The 21258-nt window shown below is 36.3% G+C and overlaps 1 protein-coding gene across 2 annotated transcripts in view; it reads right to left on the bottom strand.

Annotated features, from left to right (window-relative positions):
* ATXN10 (ataxin 10) overlaps positions 1-21258 on the bottom strand; it is a 91805-nt gene that overhangs the window by 43406 nt on the left and 27141 nt on the right. The window contains exons 4-7 of one of the 2 annotated variants that reach the window (XM_071733303.1): positions 19062-19158; positions 17872-18036; positions 7957-8037; positions 4250-4415 (exon numbers count right to left, since the gene is read on the bottom strand). In XM_071733303.1, coding sequence (XP_071589404.1) covers positions 4250-4415; positions 7957-8037; positions 17872-18036; positions 19062-19158 — 509 coding nt within the window. The remainder of the gene's footprint in view (positions 1-4249; positions 4416-7956; positions 8038-17871; positions 18037-19061; positions 19159-21258) is intronic. The other variant, XM_071733302.1, reaches the window with a different exon arrangement.

Here is a 21258-nt window from a genome sequence, read left to right as displayed (position 1 = left end):
TCTATATAAAATGAGGACATCTCTCTACAATAACAATAATGTATTACACTGCAAAAATTTATTTTCTACAGTCACAGAGAGTTAGATGTGCCCTGAAAAATCACGGGGAAACCAAAACAGAGCCATAAGGGATAAAATTTTAACAAAAACACAGTAGCTTCCAAAAGCAGAAATGCAGAAAATTACTAGCTGAGAAAATTATTTCTGTATAAATGTTTTCTTTGAGTTTATTCAGAAGGAGCGTCCCACTTTAAAGACACAAACACTGCCTGCAAGACACCAATTTGTTATCCGCAGGAATTCTTTAAAGTTCTGTGGTCGCATGAACTTTGGCTGCGAGAATTTACATTATTCTTGGGTAAATATGATTGGGATCATAGATGCACCATTTTGGTTAGGTATGAGACACAATTTTATTTGCATATTATTTATTCAGCCAGAGAACTATTTTTTCTCACAGACTGTGTTGATGCATGCTTGTAATGACAATCCAGCACTTACAGAAAGTACCTTAGGAGTGTATGGCATAATTTGGAACACCACATATTGCTCAAGAACCAGACTGTGACTGCCAGATGATTCCACACAAGGTGTGGTACATAAACTGTGAGTAGCCTTGAAAAGACTCAGACATAGGTCACAGTAACTATTCCTGCCTTGTCTGGTCCAAGACAAAGAGACATTTACTTACCAACAATGTAACATTTTTGAATCCACATAATCAATACAACATAATAGAAATAATGAACAAAAGTGTTCAGTAATTAATTATTATAACAATTCTTTGCTCCTTCCAATGCTCCTTGAAAACAACAAATCAGTAAAGGGTCCAGGTGCTAAAGTCATATTTAATTTTTTTTCCTTACACAGATGTAGGAATGTGTAGGTTTTGCCCTTTTATTCAATAAATTGCTTTCAACAGCACAAAACCAGCCTTTGGATACATCACTCATTGTCCTTTTAAAAAGTAAGAAAGCCTCTCTTGTATTTCAGAAGCAGTAAGCAGGTATTTACAATTTTTAAACCATTTTTTTACAAGACAGCAGCTTAACCACAAGCCTATTCAGCTCATCACACCAATGAGACACATCAGCCCTTGCTGCCTGTGTGTACCCCACTGCCCATGTACATCATGCAACCTCAGTAGCAGCTGGCAGTATGAGGTATACCCTTTCCTTTTGCAGTCTTGCCCTTTTTTCACCCTCCTCCTTTTTATTTTAAATTATTTTCTTCAATGTCCTTTATATATTTCTTCCCTGGTTTTTATACTACCACCTCTCCCTTTCTCTCCTTTGTCATCCGGCTCAGTTCAGCAACTGTTCCATCTAGATTTGAGAACAGGAACAGATTATTTTAAAAGCACTGAAGAACCTCTTAATTCTTATCTACATTTGAAACTTGATACATTCAAATACTGTTTAAACATCTTAGATTTGTGTTCCCCTTCCCCAACTTTCCAATTTTTTCTTCACCCTCCACCTTTACACAAAAGAGAGGCAATAAAGCAAAATACTTCCTTTTTAAAGTTCAGCAATGAGATGATGTTCAAACCCCAAAATATTTTAAAATGTGATGCACTTATTGAAAAGTAAATAATTGAAGAGCTTTCAAATACACATATTTCAAAAGAGACCCAGAAAAGATGTTCCTTATAAAGAGATGAAATAAAAACTAAAATTTAGGGAAGGGTTTTATTTTGGAAGTATGGTTGAAAGTTAATGAAAGCAAACTGACATTCAAGTCAGGCTTATAATGGGAAAGATATTTTAAACATTGGTTTAAGCACTGCAGAAGCATATGATTAGTTTTTCGTTGGTTTGAGATGGAAGCTATAAGACCTGAATTTCCTTAGGGAAAAAAGGCAGTGTCTACTAAATTAAAAAGTGGACACTCAGACAACACTTTGGAAGTCAGGCCAGTTCAAAGACTGCTCCCAAAAGGCAGTTTTCAAATGTGGCCTCCCAGTTTTGGAGGCTAAGACAGCATACTAGTACAGACATAGCCTGACCAAGGCACTTGGCTTCAGGGCCACAGAAAACTCCAGGCAGAGTTTATTTAATATCACAGATATTGCCTAAAGCATTTTTAATGACAGGCTCTACATGAACAATTGCATTTTTTTCAGTTAAGTACAACTCTTATGCAAAACCTAAAATATTTATATAATTGAGGAGAAATTGATGCCATTTTTGATCACTTCTAGTAAAGAAACAGTTTTATGAATTTAAGCTGAAATTTATCTTTTCCCATGGCAAACATATGTTATAAATAAATGTATACAGACAATATGCATATACACACACTTTTAAAAAGCTACTCTTGTCTTTATTCTCATCTCCATTTATTCAGCTAGTATGAATTTTCAATATCACCGTTTGGTGGAAATGTGCAACTTCTCACATGACATGTTTAAGAGAGAAGATAAAAAGTCAGTGTCAAGCAGGGCAAGTTAGAGAATATTCTTTACTATACTTAATACTGCTACCCCAGCACCTTCAAGTTGGACAGAGACCTCCTTCTGGTAGACGCAAGCAGATGTTTTTTTTCCAAGAACTGAAACCACAGAATACTTGGGAATTAGCCACTGAGGATTAAAAAAAAAAAAAAAAAAAAAAAAAGGTGGGGAGGGGGAGGAAGAAGGAGGTAAGGAATGAAGGGATGAAAAAAAAAAATTTAAAAAAAAAGCAAAAGTGAGAAGAGGGAGAGGCAGGGAAAGATGGCAAGAGGGTGTTGTTTCAGTATATGTCCTCTTACTGCCAAGATGATACCTTTGGCAAATAAAGTCAATTAAGTTTTCTAACATAACAGACTAAGGGGAGGGGGGAAAGCTGTGCTTCTTGCACTGATAAGGAGCAATTGCCATGTGGTTGTTGGGTTTTTTATGTATCCAATTATCATCATCTCAAAAGATGATTTTTTTATATCTTTTTTTATTTTTTATTTTTTATCTTTTCCCAACACCTCTCAACATATATTTAATTCTTTTGCCTATTTAACCAGCCAACCACCACCAACAACAAAAAAAGTAAAACTTTGTGCAATATTATCATATAAAAGCATGTAAAGATCAGAATTTTTTCATTCTGACAGTAGATTATTTATGACAGCCATTCTCAAGAGTTTCTATAAATGAAACTATTACAGGCTAATTTTTTGAACAATAAAATGCTTCTGATTACACATATATTAGGTAAAACAATTTAACATACCACTGCAGTCACTTGACAAGACAGAAGCTAGATGTGACCTTTTTATTAATTCCTTTTAAGATTTACTAATAAAACCTGCTGATTACATGATGACCTAATGCAGCATAAATAAGGTCACTGCAAGCTATGATGCAAGTTAGACTGTCAAGCAGCTTGTTTAAATTAATAGAACACAAAATTATTTGAAAAAGCCTGAAAAGATTATTTGATGGCCTAAAACTCCTTACTGCACTATATGGTGTGGCATGTAGCAAGCAACCCTTGGATGCTTCATAGGGAGGAAATAAAATAAGGCTACCCAGGACTTAGCTCTTCATCAGAGGTTCCCAAAGTGCTACCCACAAACCAGCTCTGACCCATAAAAGCCTTCCTATTTAGCTCGCTAAGGGACTTCTTTGTGGCCATCCTCAACAGAACCAGTTCATTAAGTCTGAAGCAATAATAGACTCTTCCCAAGTGGACAGGAGCTGGGGCAAGTGTCTGAGTACCCAGGAGACAGAAGCCATCTACCACTAAGAGCCCAGCAAGTTCTGCAACTTGATGCTGTGGACACTAGCTGGTCACAGGGGTGCCTCCTTGTGAGAGCCATGTAAGGTCCACCAGAGAGCCTCAGTTCACTGGGAAAAGGCAAGCAGACAACTAGAACTCTCCATGATCAGAACTTGATGTTCCTGAACCCAAGCAGACCAGGAGCACCTGCCTTATGAGTAGTCAAATGCATTTTCAGCAAACTAGTATTCGGAACCTTAATTTATTAAATATCAAGTCATGATCAATTATTTAATTTTTCTTAAACCCACAAAACCCCTCAAGATTTATTTACTGTATCAGTGCTGGAAGAAAAGTGTTTACTCAAGTTTTACCCTCAGTTGCAAAAAAAAAAAAAAATCAGGCTGGTGTCTTACAGATTCCCTTGGGAACTCTGCCACTGCCTTCACAATGTGAAGCAATGTGGAAACATACAGAAGGGCCACTTGGATAGCAGTGGAAATGATGATACAGTACTTCACATACTGTTACGTCTTTTTTATCTATCCTACCTCATCTTCTGCATCTGCTGCAGAAGTTAACTTGAGCACAGCTTCACATTTCTCTTGGAAGCATCCTGCAAGGAAGTCAGCATGTCTGATGAACACATTAATTTCTTCACTGGTAACTGGGTTCTTCTCACTTACTTTCTCCATTATCAGCTCTAACAAAGTAACTCTAGAATAAGAAAGTAACTTGTTAATCAAATTGACCAAGCCATACAGAGTTATCAGTGGAATAAGCAGATGGGGTTGTTAAAAAGGATACAAACAATTAGCACACAGTAACAGAGCAAACTTTTAAAAATTATGAAGTCTTACAAACATTGGCAATCAGTTCCTGTTTCCTGGCTTATTTTTGCACAACATTAATTTAATTCTTCAATTAATACAATCTGGCACAACAGTCACATTAATATTTTTCTCAAGACTATTTAAATTTCTAATTTCTTATTAGAAACATAACATACTGAGTGAATATTCTGTATGTCTGAAATTTCAGAAACAGCTCTTAAAAGCTGTTAAGTTCAGCAAAATAAACAAAGACTATTTGACAGCTTCCATTAGAAAACTCCAGCTTTTAACAGCATTTGCCTTGGATGCAGTCCTTCATGTATTCTCTCCCCAATCCCAAACCAATTCTGAGCAGAAAAAGGAGAAATAAAAATTGGTATGTACTATCAGTTCTTTACAGCCAGTAGGTGGACTACAAGAAATCTAAGTTCATTAGTCATATACTCAGTAATTCAGTTTATTAAACCAGCAAGTAAGTGGATACATAACAAATTTCCTAATTATTTCATCTTTGAACAATACTTGTAAGCATTCAATTAGATGAATATTGGCACATTTGAAAAGGGTTCAATGCTATCTTTAGCTATTCTGTGTCTGTGAGCATTACAAACAAAAACCCACCACAACACTGAGATTAGCAGCTCTATACCTGAAGATAAGCAAGAAATCAGACACGCAACACCAAAGTGCTTAAATTTGCTTGGAAATTAAAGAAACAAGTTTAATGGAATCACAGGATTGTCACCTCTAAGGACCTCTTTGGTCACTGAGTCCAACTGTCAACTCAGAACAAAACACCATGCCCACTAGAGCATGTCCTCAAGTGCCATCTATGTGTTTTTTTAATACCTCCATGGAGAGTGACTCCACCATGTCCCTGTCCAGCTCATTCCAGTGTCCGACCACCCTTTCAGTAAAGAAATTTCTTCTTCAGATCCAGTCTAAACCCCATCTTGATGCAGTCACAGGCCATTTCCTCTAGTCCTGTCACTACTGGGAAAAGAGGCCAACACCCACCTCATTACAATCTTCTTTCAGGTAGCTGTAGAGAAATGAGGTCTCCCCCCAGCCTCCTCCAACCTAAACAATCCCAGTTCCCTCAGCATCTCCTTACAGGACTTGTTCTCTAGACCCTTCACCAGCTCGGTTGCTTTTCTCTGGACACACTCCAGCATCTCAAAGTTGTTTGTAAGTCAGGAATTTGTCTTTTAACTGGGAATTCAGTTTCTGGATCCACTTCTACAACACTGACTTCTTCATGGCTTACACCACGACTAGAGTAGTGGTATCACAAATGCACTGGATTTCAATTACAGGAAATACTCTGAATAGTGAGAGTACTGTGAATAGTGCAAATAACTGAGGTTATGCAACTGCATATACTTCAGTTACCTCAGGCAGCTGCCAGCTTTAACACTCACCACTAACGTAAGTATTCACAAACTTTCTCGGCATAGGTAATTTCATTTCAGTAAATATATTTAAAGAAAGCACACTTAATGTGTGTGATAGAGAATACTGGAACTGAGTTACCATTTATTCATGAGCTCAAGCTGCTTTCCCCAGACACCTCAATACCACATCTGTCCTTTCCTCATTTCTATGACTTAGTCAGCTTTACTGGATGCCCAATGCAACAACGCTTGCGGTGACGGCTCCTTGTCTCTTTTTCAAAAAGTGAATTCTCTGTTCTTTGGTTTATACAGTTACTTTTTTCTCTAGTTAATAACAGTCAAAATGTTTTTTTTTCCAAATAGGCTTTGTCTCCTCATGTATCTCAAAAGAATGCATTCTTAAATATGCTAACACTGTGTAAGAAGAAGCCCCAGCAAGGTTTTCTTCTATAGCTCAGATTCAAAAGGCCTATTTCTACATCACTTATTTCCATATGTTTGACAGTAAATTAAGCAGTATTAAATTCACAATAAACTGTATTGTTATGTTTTTGAAAAACTTAATTGAGTTTACTTGATTTGCAAAGCTCTTGGGATTTATAATAAATTCAGTGGACATACTGTGAATATCCATCCCACATGTGATGGTTTTACCAAAAGCCTTTCTATTAAGGTAGCTGATCACCATCTGTAGCACAGTGCATGAAACAAATCCAGCTGAGACCCTTCTAGAAACTGATTACATTTATTGCTTTGCAATTGAACAACCTAACCCAGTCCTGCCTGTCCTCAAGGGGATTAAAAAAACATACAAACTGCCACTCATGACACCCTCCAAGAGAATGAGATCTAGTTAATGTACTTAAAAAAAGCCTTTCCCTGCTAACTGTTTAAGAAACCCTTACTTCCAGGTACAGTAAGCACACAGCTCACAGTCGTTCCCATTTGGTCAGCCTGAATAAAGGAAGAAACCAGCATTTCCCTACTTGTCATTCCCATCCCTTGTTTTCCATCCTAAAGCTATACATTAATGATATTTTAACTGTGGTTCCCAACCTAACAAACACTCTTATTTGCCTGTCATCCCTCCTGTTTCTTTATAATCTCTGATCAGCATCTGTGCCCTATTTTCAATAACATGGCAAAAACACAGGAAAACATAATCAGGGGACTGCCTTTTTTACTGATTTGTCATGCAGCTGCAAAATCTATAGGGGGAACTTGCAGTTTCACTGGGCAAATGGGCAACATAGTAGCCACACTGAATACCTAAACAAAGATCACAAGATCTCTAAGCAGCTGGAGGAGCTGTAAAACTGTAGTACAGCTTTTTCAAAAAGTTGATTATTCTAACAATTTTTTTTAATCTTCCCTGTTTCTTAATTAAAACAATTTTAAATGAGCATAAATTATAGCAATAGTTATTTCCCATCAATTGAACATATATTTACTCAAATACCTCAAGAAAAACTAGTTAGTTGCTTTCAAGGTGAAGGTTTGTTGAAGCATTTTATGTTTTAGAGTGGAAATACTAAAAGCTTAAATAATTGTGGGCATTTGCACATCTACAATTTTTAGGTTCTGCTAATCAGTATTCGATACACTTCCAACTTTATTAAAGACTTCAGCAGGAGTACAAACAGCTGAGGACATTTCAAATACAGCTGTAAAACACTGCAGGGTGTGGTGCTCTTATGAAATCAAGACACAGGCATGAAATCTTGTCTCTCTCTCTTTTTTTTTTTCCTTTTTTTCTTTTTTTCCTTTTTTTTTTTTTTTTTTTTTTTTTTTTTTAAAGTATTTCTTTACCAAGTAATGGCGCCAACCTGGATTCTGCAACCCTACATAAATCACTGCCAGTTGTGGCTAAGCTGTAATGTTAACCAACCAATTTAAAACCATTACTGACATAGAAACATGTATTTAGAGATTTTGTGCCAACTATGAAACCACACAGTTTTTCAATCATGTGAACAGGATACTCTATATGGAATGCTAAATACTAAAAGCCACATTGGTTTTTGGGGTTACCTTTCTTGATTGCTCAGTTTGGCATAGAGGGCTTTTACCAGCTCTGGACATTTCAGCAAATGGTCTGTAACAATCAAGAACCTAAAGAAAAAAAGAAAAAGGCAATTAAAAAGAAGTGTTACTGGTGCTACAGAAACAGTGTCTGCATTTACTCCAAATGGTGGTGGTTATTTTCCCTTGTTGATGACTGTGTGACATGATTCTGGTCCTATTTGCTAGTAGATACAAAATGTCACAAAATAATTGCACATTGCTCAGCAGTATTTCTCCTAATACAGCAATGGTCATTTCCCACCATTTCAGCACACTTTTACTCAAGTGCTTCAAGTAAAGCTGGTTACAGCCTTTTGCCCATTATAGAAAAGGCACTCCACAGTTCAAGTAATATCCAAATGTTTATGCATCTCAGCAAAAAGCCAAGGTTGAAGCTTGAAAACTATTAAGCTACTCATCACAACACTTTTTAGGCCCAACAAACAGTCAGAAAGCACCCAAATAATTTCTCTTTCAAAAAATATTCTAGCAAAGCATCAAAGTGAATGGCAACTTCTTTATCATATGTGAGGCAGCAAAATACTTTTCAGCTTACAAAAATTACCCTACATGTGTAGCAGGAACCTAAGCTGATAACCAAATCTAACTCCTTGCTCTACAAGGCAGGTAGGTATGGTCAGTCTACCCTTGAGCTAATGCCAGAATTTACACTGATCACTTTCCCAAGCACCATTCTCAGCAGTCAAAGCAGATGCCAGTCATTTCACTTCAATATAGTCAATATAGACTCTTAGCATTATGGGAAAACACGATGTAGGTAAAAATAATTTTCTCCTCAAATTACATTCCAGGGAGTTCTGACAATGTTATATATGCTGAACAGGTACATGCATACTAAACCATGCATTTTTAAACCAGTGTGTCAGGTCCAAAGGAGGGCAACCTGGCTGGTGAAGGGACTCGAGCACAGGCCCTATGAAGAGAGGCTGAGAGAGCTGGGGCTGTTCAGCCTGGAGAAGAGGAGGCTCAGGGGAGACCTCATCACTCTCTCCAACTCCCTGAAAGGAGGGTGTAGCGAGGTGGGAGTTGGTCTATTTTCCCAGATGACTTTCAACAAGACAAGAGGACACAGTCTTAAGTTGTGCCAGGGGAGATTTAGGTTGGATATTAGAAAGAATTTCTTTACGGAGAGGGTGATCAAGCATTGGAATGGGCTGCCCGGTGAGGTGGTAGATTCTCCGTCCCTGGAGACATTTAAAAAGAGACTGGATGTGGCACTCAGTGCCATGGTCTGGTAACTGCAGCAGTAGTGGATCAAGGGTTGGACTTGATGATCTCTGAGGTCCCTTCCAACCCGGCTAATTCTATGATTCTGTGATACCTATTAAATATAAAATAATTACAGGTCAAATCTCAGAGCATTCTCTGAGCTGAGGAAGCTACTGAGAATGAATAGCTAGGATAATATTAAAACCAAGTTATTTCAAAATTCTTCTTCCCCCTCCTTTTCACTTTGCTGGCAGGCTTTTGTTTTGTGTATCTGTAATCCACTACATAGCTAACAGGAAGATAACATAGAAGCCTTCCAGCTGCAAAAGTATTTTAAAAAAATACTTAATGACAATTGGGGAAATAGGAGAACAAGAGGTTCAAGAGATTAATAGCTATTATATTTCTAATGGTAACTGTGGATTTAGCCAGCACTGGGTTGAGTTACTGTAAACTACACATTTTTAGGGGGGAGGGAGAAGAAAAGATATTTTGTGTTGTGGGTTTTTTTACTTATACTTGTACACACATTCAAGGAAAAAAATAGTATAGGCTCAAGGAAACACCAACTTAAAATTTGCATTCTGAGCAGTGTAGCATTGATTCAGGAGTTTCTCAACACAAATTTGAATGCACAGACTTCCCCCAAAGTCAACAGCACAAATGTATTCCAAGTGAGCAGCACAGACTCAGCCATAACAACTGAATCAAGCCATCAGGAGGGGAGTCAAAGGGAACACTATTCTACAGTTCCTGAACCAACAATTCACAGCACACGAGTCACCCACAGTTAAACCTTGGTAACAACTGCCTTTATCTTGCAAGAATTTCTGTTGAAGCAAAGGCTTTCATCTGGAGCTGCAAAAGTGTAATAATTGGAGTTAACCAGAACACAGCACTTAGACTCAGTGTACAAATTTCAACTGATAATAAAGTATGGTAAAAAAAGCAGGTAAGGAGACAAACTGAAGCCTAATTTTTCGATTTTGCAGTTTTGACTATGAATTCAATTTTTTTTATAACATTAATTTGAGGAAATCTTTTTTATTCTTTGTCCTGTAGTTAAAAAGTGATAAAAAATTATTGCAAAATGCTACTAGGTGCTTATTAGTGATAACTACTGCAAAGTGGAAGCCCTGTATTTCAGTGGTTACTTGAATCTATACTCTTGTATTTATTCACACACGTCTTTCACATTCTGTAGACTAGACCCTCTACTTCAGAAGCCTGAAGTATTTTGCAATAAAGTTTCTGCTTATAAAGGAGCACAGACTTCTGTGTATGTTTCTTACACTTTTAATTTTATTACATGATTTAACACCTCAGAAATTTCTGCTTCTGTATGAGTTCCACTTTTACCTTATCCATTTCCTGTGTTACTGTATCATAAAGCATAGAACACTAGCAGAAGAATGAGTAATGGCATAAAGCCAATTCTTGCCATCATGCCCAGAAATTTTGGTTAATTAAGCAAGAATGCAGCAAATTAAATCACGTATCTTTAGTCCTCAGCTCTCTTGTTTTTCATTTGGAGCAGGGGAGAAGAAGAAGAAAAGTAAGACCCTCCACAACCCTCTGAAATAAAGAGACATTCAGTTTTGGGCTACTGAGTGAATATGGCATTTCAGATGCACAAAAAGAAATAAATGGTAGGAGATTTAAACTCTCTTTGGGGGCCAACAGCAGAACCACTGAGATAAACTGAGGACTACTGTAATTTAGTGAAGGAAATAGTGAAAATTAAAGTTGTTAAGCAAGCATAACGCAGTAACAAATGAACAGTGTTAAATATGCCAACTTTCTTGATTTTTAAAATTGTTTGGATAAAATCCTAAAAAACTGAAGTGCTTACATAGTAGATAAACACAGGAGGAGATGTTCAGTTCAAACATTCTACAATAACACAAGGGCTGCATTGTACCAAATTGAACTTGAGAAGCAGCCAAGATGAAACAGCATAAGTTCCACTTGTGCTCAGTATATTCCCAGTGACCACTAAGCTTGCTAAAACTGAAGCTGGGTGTAAGAAATCAACTTTATCATCAAATGTTATTCTCCATATTAATTTGATTTAATCCCATTAGCAAGATAACAGTGTTCTCAGTCTCCGAAATTAAGGAAGAAAGCCCCACCAATGTTTTAGAAGGAAGAAAAAGACATAGCAATTCTCTATTTAATCAGCAAACTTCTCTTCCTATCTCAAAACAACAAGCATTTTTCATCATATATCAATGATGCCACTTGATTAAAAATTCATAGTAAAAATGAAAGTTATTTTTACTGCAGTTTAACAAATGCAACGGATCATCCAAATTATGTGAAGAAAAAAAAAAAAAGAGATTTAGACAGATAATCTTTCAAAGCCATATCTCTGGCCTTTTTAAATGCTAAAGAAACAATATGCCTACTGAGGAACTGTTTGGGACCAGAATATATTTTAGAAGCAGAAGTAATATTTTGTCCTTGTGCAAGAACAAAACGTGTATCAAAACGATTAAAAAAACAACCCAAAAAACAATTACAAGTATAAAGCTATTTAGTAACAAATGGAACACATCTGCTGTCACAAAGACCTTTAGAAACCAAATAATTCATCCCAAACACCAATACTTCTCACTCAAAAGAATATGGAAACACATTTCCATATTTAAGGCTCCACCCCACTATCAACTACCATAACACTCCTCATGAGCTGATGCAAGCACAGGAGAGAACATCTTTCCATCTTCTATGGGCATTACCCATAAGGAATGGCCTCTTCACAGGCCACCATCCTGCCCACCAAGTCACCTTGCAGGCTTAGAAGACTGAGTTCAGCTTACCTGTAATACTTCTTTGATTCAGAAGACACTCATTCAATTTGATAGCTACATCTGAAAGGTGCTAAGAAGGGATTTATTTTTACTTATGAGCAAAGTGGGAATATTTTTTTCTGAAGAGCTACCAAGAAAAAAATGGAGTATGATTAGCAATACCATCACTTCCTGCTCCCTTCTCTTCACAAAATATACAAGAAGAAAGAAGTGACAAGATAAATAAATGTGTGAGGCTGGGCTTTGAAAGATTGAGGAAATCTCTGCCAATACACTGCTCCTGCAAATAGAAAGTAGCAGCTACTCAGATCTCTACAATTAAGGAAACTTTTCCAATTGTCAGTACTAGTTAAAACCACAGTTGAACTTGGAACCTGCAACATAACTCCAACTTTCCTGGAATTAAAAATAAGAATTACTTTCCGGAGAGTAGAAGAAGGGGGGTAGGGAAACCCTAAATTGTCAGAGTTGCCAGCCCAAAGTGAAATGAAATAAAAAATTTTAAATATTAATTTTCAAAATATTAAGCATATTAATATTAAGCAATATATTAATGTTAATACAATATTTTATCTTTAATTATACATTGTGTTAATATATTAAATACATTTATATTAAATACATTATTAATACATATCAATTTTTTTTTTAAATAACATTTTCTGGTTTCTGCACCAAATGCATACGAATTAAGCAAGAAGCACTCTACTGAGCAGTTCCATCTTTGCCTTAAAATCTGTGCCCATGGGCAAGACTTTTTGCCACAGGAGTACCAGTTTCTGTCCACACTTTTTTCCATAAACCAAGGCAAAATAACCAAAGGCAAAAAATGGGGAGGGGGAGCCCCACATCCTAATCTTGACAGCCATCATTGAGCTGTGGTTTCCAAAAGAGAAAGTGGATGTTCAGAAAATCTTACTTTCAATGCCAAACAGCTGACCACACTCTTAACATCATTTTTCAGGAAGCCAAAAGGCATATTATGCCTCTTATATTAAAATGCAGGATTTTTCTTCTTTGCTCTTCAGGAATCAAAAATGCAACCTGTTTTTTCTTCATAGTAGCTACACTGCCCCATGCATACACTTGGAAAAACTGATGACACAAGCTATACTCCCATCTCCAATGGAACAACCGAACTATTTCTAAAATAAACAGCTTTTTAGAATACACATTGGTCTCGGTTAGGATAAATTATAATGTAATTTTGTACTACTTTTTCCTAATTATTTTACAAAACACATGTTTGCAGGTTCAATATTCTAAAATAGATCTCATGTGGCATTCTGTGTTGGTTTCTCTTCTAAATACAGTAGCTTCTAAACTGTGACATGCTTTTTTGCTGTTGGTTAATACAAACCCATAAGGCAGTGGATGTGTGGAGAAACACAGAGAAGTAATTTTTTTAAGCCTCCACAATTTTCCAGAGTGTAAGGTATAGTTCTCTGCATGTTTTAGGAAAAAGCTTTTACTTAAAGAAAAAAAAAAAAAAAACACAAAATAACCACAACACAAAAAAAACCCCAAAACAAAACAAAAAAACCCCCACAAATTAAAAAAAAAAAATCAAAGAAACAAACAAAAAACACCAAAAGCAGCTCTTGGGAAGCCTTTTCAGTATACTTCACATAGGATACTGCTTGTGATTTCTGCTTCCTGTGGAACTGCAAGGGAATTTGTTATAGGGGACTCTTCAGATCTTTGTAGTAATCAAAGACACAGGGTGAGTAAGAAATACATTTCAGTTACCAAATTGTGTATTTCAACTTTGTTTCCTAAAGGATGGGTATGTCCAATTGCCAGATAAGTAGGCAGCTGCTGTTGGAAAAAGAATATTAGCTTATGGAGTAATCATATTTCCTTACATATTTAAGATATGTTATACTTAGTACATCAACACTTCAGGTAGGATTAAATCACCATAGCACTGCAAAGGTATGTTGGAAATTTTAAAGATACACAGAAAATCTATTATTGTCTCACAAGGGCTTGAAAACTGTGCTCATCCCTTTGAACAGAAAGATGGAACATAAGGATGGAGGAAGCAGAACCAAAAAGATGCACCATGCAGAAAGACCTATCAAAGTTTAAGAGACAGATCTGCTGCTGTTGAGGAACTGATAGAAGCTAAGTAGTAATACTTTAGTAAATAATACTAAAGGGGGTGGAAAAAAAAGATTACAAGAATGTGGAAGAAACGGAACTGAAGTTGCGAGGTTTAAAAAACTTCCCATGTGCAAGGAAGTATTTCAGAGAGAATGTTAATCCCACAACTGTGTTTATGAGCAGGGCAAGCTGGAAGCAATGGATCACAAGCAGTCCCTGAAAGAGGGACTCTGTTATGGACAAGGTTGCAAGATTAAAGACAGGACAAGAAAGGTCACTCCTGCACCAGGCCCTGTGGCAGCTTGGATGCCCTTCACTTAAGTTAGAGGGCTTTATTCTTAAGCTAATGGCCAAGAGAATAGCTGCATATTCCAAATATGTTTTCTAGAAGACAACTGCACAGCTAAGAACCATGAAGGAGATAGGATCATTTAATTAGTGTATGGCATAAATTAAATCAAGGAAAGGAAACTAACTTGTTTCTGTAAAGCCAGTGTCTTTGCAAAGACAAACACTTTGAAGTATGTTCTATAGCTCCTTGAAATTTTCCAAGAGCAGCAAGCTCTGGGTACTCTGCACAAGCCCAACTACAGGTCCAAGCATTCAGGACAAGACAGGTCTTTTCAAGGGCTTTCAGTCCTTAAAACTTCTAGTTTCTTCTTGCTCTAAGATTTTAGCCAAAAGCTACAAAACAAAACAGTATACAGCCAGTTAGACAATGTTCTGAAGAACCTCAGTGTGAGATACACAATCTACTTCTTCAGATCATAGCTTTTGGGAATTAGTAGCAGCAACCTCAGAAGAGCTCCTACTATTCAAGATTACAGAATTGCTAGCCTGAAACAAGTTCAGAAGCTGTGTTGACTAGAAGTTTATAGGCAGTTTAAAAATACATTCTCTAAAATGTGATAATACTATTTTAAAATGTCACTCAGCATCTAATATTAAAGATGGCAAAGGTAGCAATATTAAAAAAAAATCCTGGAGCTGTTTAGAGGATCAAGCTTCTAGAAGAAAAAGAGGAAGAAGTATTACCTCTTAAATAAAGAGCTTATTTATTTTATGTGTGAATTACATTCTGCAAGTTCCCAAATTTCAGAGAAGAAGCATTTCTGATGCTTCCAAGTACCAATAAGCTTAGTGAAATAAGACTTCAGATCACCTGGTGTCACGATGGTCTGGATAAGCAAGTACAATCATATAAAGACTGAATACAAAATTTAACCAGGGCATTCCTTATAGAACTGACTTCTTTCTTAAATTCGTAAACTATATCTTAGCTCATAGCATGTCACAGAAAATACTAATAAGTGTATCACTTATGGTGACACAAGTGTGCGTCACAGCACTGTTACCTCCCTATTTGTCACATTCTGAGACAATTTTTGTTACACTGTCAATCTACAAACACACTTGAAAAAAGGATGGGTGCTTATGGTCTCAAAATCTCACTAAGCTGATCTGTTTCAAAAACTGAAAGTGAATAGCTTGACTTTTCATCACTGATTAGATTCAGAAGTTGCTAAAGTTAGGCTTTATCTCCCATAACCCACCCCTCTCAGAAAGCATACCCAACACCTGAGACATTTCCTTTTCCCTAACAGGAGATTCTTGCCTTCTACTGAAAGTTTTGGAATTTAAAAAATAGGCAAATGTGACAAGCAAATTCCAGAAAGCTGTGCCTTTCCTTTAAAGATGATTCCTCCCCTCTCTTTAACTGGGATTCATGGTGGACAGAAGAGGAATTGTAAAAGATCCACTACCAACAGCTGCTTCCTAAAGGAAGCCCTGAGGAACTGCTCAAAATAATCTCAGATTTCCTCAGACACAGCCTTTTCCCTGCAGAACTGCTGCAAGAGTGGAGGGGTTCCTCACAAACTTTCCCTACGGACTTTTCTAGCTTGGAAATGGAAAAATGGACATTAAACAAGAATGTGGAATCATGGACAGAGAACAAATTGACAGATCACTGAAGAAAGATTTTAAAGATGTGCTTTCCCTCCTGTGATAGGTGAAGAGCAGAAAACCAATACATGCCAGCCAGATTTTCCCATGAGAGAGACAACAGTTCATCCAATGGCATTAAATTGAAATATTTGTCCTGGATGCCCTCTCTTTGTCATAATGGTTCATGGCAGCAAATGTAAAAATAACTTGAGCATCATATGTGTTTATTTGTGGAACTCATTGGATACTTACATAAAGGAACATTAAGTCATAAATTTCACCGCAAAATTTTAAAAAAGGGAATAAAATTGTAAATTGAAGTTTTACCTATAACCAAATCTCAAGAAAGATTTTCAATATGTAAAAGCAGCATCTGGCAGCAAGATAGCCCAGCAAACAGAAATAAACACACAGGGCATTCCTTTTTTATGTGTTGTAATAAAAAACTGGATGCTCCATCTCGGACACAAGTTAGGAAGGAATTAAGTATTTTTAACTTCAGAAGTAGGAACTTTAGACTTCGTAAGAAAAGAGACAAATCTTTTTATAAGCTTTTACATTACTATATTGCATCCATACTCTTCCATATCAGAAAGTAACATAATTACTAAATGAAGGAAAAAAAAGGTGCTTTAGTAGTGACCAAGAATTAGTTCAAACCAGAAAGATTATATGCAATGATAAAAATGGACACCAAAGCAAGAGCAGTGATACAGTAGAATCCAAACTTACACAAAACATATACTCAAAGCAATAGTGAATTAATGTGTCTGTCTTTCACAAAACTAATTGTAGAAAACTGCATTTCATTCAATATCCAAAAATGTTTTAAAAACAGAAGACTCTAATGAAAGAACAGCTATTATCAGCATACAGCACATACAAACCTACACAATTTCAAAATTTTTCCATAGAGACAGCAACATGCCAGGAGCCACAATGACCCAAATACAATGCTTAGCTTTTCACATATCAATGTCAAAATACCCAACTTTTCATTGCAACAGCAGCAGAATGCACTTCACACTAGAAAGATAATGGAAATGGATACCTCAGCATTTGTTTTGATGCTGTATTTTTTCTGCAATTATTTTCAATATGTAAATTTAACACCATGACAACATCTTCCAGCTCTCCCCAGCTCTTATATCTCAGTCAAAATACATTTCAGCATTATCTTCTCAACATAAATAAAATGAAGGATAATTCTGAAAAGCAATATTTCACGTGTGCTTGTATTGACAGATGTCAAACAAACCCTCAGTTTGTCACTTTTTAAATATAAGTCTGGTCACCCAACCCTGAAACTTTTAAAGTTTACTTTCTGAACACTGTTTATATTCTGAGAAGAATAAAAAAAAAGGAAAAAACCCCATATTTTATGTGGTATGCATAAGCATTAGTCATATACATCTTCCTAGCATGACCCAATAGCTGTAGTCTGTAAGACTAAATACTGCATTAACTTTATTTCAAAGTCTCCACAAATCAGTACACAAGTAAAAATTAGTTTGCTTTCTAGAACCCTGTTTCATTATAAAACCAAACCAAACCAGAACATGATTTAAAAATACCTCTCTAGATCCTTAACAAGAATGTAGTTTTATTTTAGCAGCCATCAGAACAGTCCATGAAAGTATAATGAAAATTAATCTACTTTATCTCTAACTTCTAAATAGATCTTTGTTTACTACTTAGGAGTGTCACAGTTTTAGGCATTTTAATACAGATTTACACTAGAAAAACATTTAATTAAGAGGGAGGGAGGAAATCTAGAGATACATACGACCACTCAGACTCCAACTGCTCTCTGTAGACTTTCAGGACATGAAGAGCCACAGTCAAGTTTCCAGGATCCAATAGTTCTCTCACTTTTTCTGAGTTAAGGCAGGTGAAAAGGACCATACAACAATAGGCAACAATTTTCTCATCACTGTACATTAGGCATGTCCTTCAAGAGAAAATAAGGAGTTAAGAGAGTAAGTTAAAACTGATCCTGGAAAAACAGATCAGCAGTATTCAGCTCACTGAGTTGTTGTTCCTTGCCATCTTTTAGAGAATCATGAGCTTGTCATTGACTAAGAGGGTCAGAAGTCGTGCAAAGAAAAGCATCCCACTCTTACCTGAAGGACAAGCTTAACAAGCAGTTTAGAAAACTAATGCTAAACTGAAGCTAGTTGGAGATCTAGAAATCGAGTGAAACCATAAAAATTATCTGCTTCTGTTATGATGAGGTATTTATATACCTACTGCTGATGACTGGGCTCCAGTAAACACACTCAGAATGGGCATCCAAATGAATTAATGTGCCTTTGTTACTAACTCACAGTGAAAAATGTGGCCACACATCAACAATAATGTCACGTGATCACACAAAATCATTTATGTAATCTTTCATTCTACATGTGTCATCAAACCTCCAGAATATATCCTGGTGAGGTTAGGAGGACATCAGAAGATCTGAAGACACAGAGATTAAATTACACTTGCTGGTTACGTCTGATCCCCAAATAGTGACAGGTCATCATAGCAGCAATGTGAATAATGAAAAAGCTATGTTCTTGGAAATGAGTATAACTACTCAAAAACACCTCTGAAATAAACCTCTGAAGATCATAATTTGAAATATCATAATTATAATTATATTTATTATAATTATAGTTATAATTATAATTATAGTTATAATTATAATATATATCATAATTTGAAATATCTATGAAATAGGGTTTTCTTGCAGTTTCTGTTAAATGAAATCAGTTTACTGTTAGTTTAGAAGAAGCAGGTTTTTAAAGGTCCTGACGCCTCCGGTTGACTAACAAAAAAAACATCTACAGGATATGGTCTTAACCAGCCCATTCTCCCCAAAGTTATTTTTCAAAGCTTTATGGTGCCAGTGGAGGCACAACTATCATGTACAAAAGATTTGAATATAACCACAGAAATTACATTATTAAAAAAACACTCGTCCATGCTTACAAGAAGAGATCTGGGAAAGCACACTTCCAAATGCTATTCTGGGAATCCTCATTTCCTGCAGCAATGTTTCCAAGAAACTGGAGGCTACAACGAAGAGCTGAAAAAAACCCAGAAAATATATTAATAGGAATTCAAAGAAACACAAATAAATTTCATATAAATGACAAACCTTTCAGCAGTACAGCTATATACTACAGAATCCATCTCAATTAAGATTTGGGTGCAAAATTTCACTGGTACTGTCCACAGACACTTGCATTTTCTCTTCTAATGCAAATAATTTTACAAAGTATTGTAGAATTAAACCCCCCTCCCAAAAAAAAAAAAAAATTTTTTTCCTCAAGTTAGACTTACCTGGATGTCAAGCATTGGTTACAAGTGTACAAGAACTAATTGACACTGTCAAGGTTTAAGACAGATTGAAATCAGTGAAAGATTGGAGCTACAAACTGAAGCAGATGGATGCTGAACCAGTGTCTGCCACATGGCAGTACCCATTTTGCCTCTTCAGGATCTGAGGTGGCTTCCTTTCTCATATTAAATTAACACAAATAGGCAGCCTGTCATCACCTGAACTCTGCCAGAGCAGCTCTGCCTGCTAAGAGAGCTCCCCAGGCAGCTGCCCCAAGCTGGCCAGAGACAGAAAAAGATGTTGTAGTAGGTAGAGCCAGAGCAAGAGAACTGAATCTGTTCCCTTGTTACCCACATTGAATTCTATTTAGCTGAACAAATGATTATATAATATGACGATGTGCTCAATACTTTGATTTCTATCCCAGAAAAACTGAAGCCAGTATTCCAAATAACTGTCTCCAATTTTAACATTGAATGCAATATGGCAGATTCTGCTATTACTACAAAGGACTTATTCCAGCCTTCTCTCAATACCGAGTTAAAATAGGGCAAGATGATATTTCATCATAGAAAATAATATCCTAGACCCTGCCAAAAGATGCAAATTGGTGAAAAAGAAGAGCATGAACCCAAAGACCTCACAAAATTAAAACACTTTTTTTGGCACTATTGACAGCTCTTAATGGCCTCACCCTTATTAATGGGTTGGCAAAGAAAGTTAATACTAACTGTTAAAATGCAGTTTAACAGATGCTACAAAGAGCAGGCTACTACAGATGGAAGTGGCTGATATTTGCAAGTTCTGTAAATACAAAATTAGGTCTCTTTGAAAGGTGCTGTGCCAGCTGGCAGCCAGATTTCCTACAAAGGTCCGGGCATATGTCCTCTTGGTAACCAAAAGGAAGCAAGTCTAAAATGAGGTCACTTGGGCTTAGGAAATAGTAACATTTTTCTATATATATTTTTTTTAAGCCCCAACTATATATGCCTCCTACATGCTGCATTTTGAATAATCTTCTCCTTTATGCTTTAGTTCTAAGATGTCTGTGTTCTCTCCCCACACATCTGCACTTTTTTATTATTTTCTGCCTGTCATTATGCTTCTGCTTCTCCCATCCATCTGGTTCCCATTCTGCTGATTCAGAATTTTTCTGAAAGACAGCAAGCACAGGCATGCTACTTTTCAAGCAGACGTTTTATGGGATTACTTCCCTGCTAGAGAAAAAGCTTACAAGGCAGTAAATCATAGGAATAGATTATTTCTCTTGGTGAACTCCTTACCTACTATGAGAAAAATCTCTCAAATAGACTTGAGTTTGGATGATAATACTCCAATCTTTACTTGGAATTTGCTTGACCTTTTCAGCTATCAATTACACTTTGGTCATTAAAGAACATACTACAGTCCATGAAACAAACAAAAAAAAGTTACAGATCTTTTAAAAGCTACCACTCTTACTGTAACAATTATCACATAATGGAGTCTTAATATTTGTGAAACAACCAATGCTGTCCTTGTTCAACTGTGTTATTCTGAACAAGAGAGACAGATTCAGGAAAAAGGTCACAATTCTGTGGATGTACCACAGGAAATAACAAGTTTCATCTGTGCTGATTTTTAACCAGCAATTGTTAACATTTCTCTTTTAACTAGAAATGCAATTTCTATATTTAATTTGAAACAAATCAATATATTGGGAAGCAAAATATCTGTGAGACAAAAGCAATTGTATCTAATGACAACTAAGCTAAAGAAGTTGTCTTAGTAATGCAACATTCCCCCATAGAGATAGCCTCATATGATGAAATCACAGAAATTTGAAAGAAAGATGTGACTCTCCAA

This window comes from Heliangelus exortis, chromosome 1, assembly GCF_036169615.1.
Source record: "Heliangelus exortis chromosome 1, bHelExo1.hap1, whole genome shotgun sequence".
Lineage (NCBI taxonomy): Eukaryota > Metazoa > Chordata > Aves > Apodiformes > Trochilidae > Heliangelus > Heliangelus exortis.
Note: the sequence above shows the minus strand (reverse complement) of the source record. Positions and strands in the feature narration are given on the sequence as shown.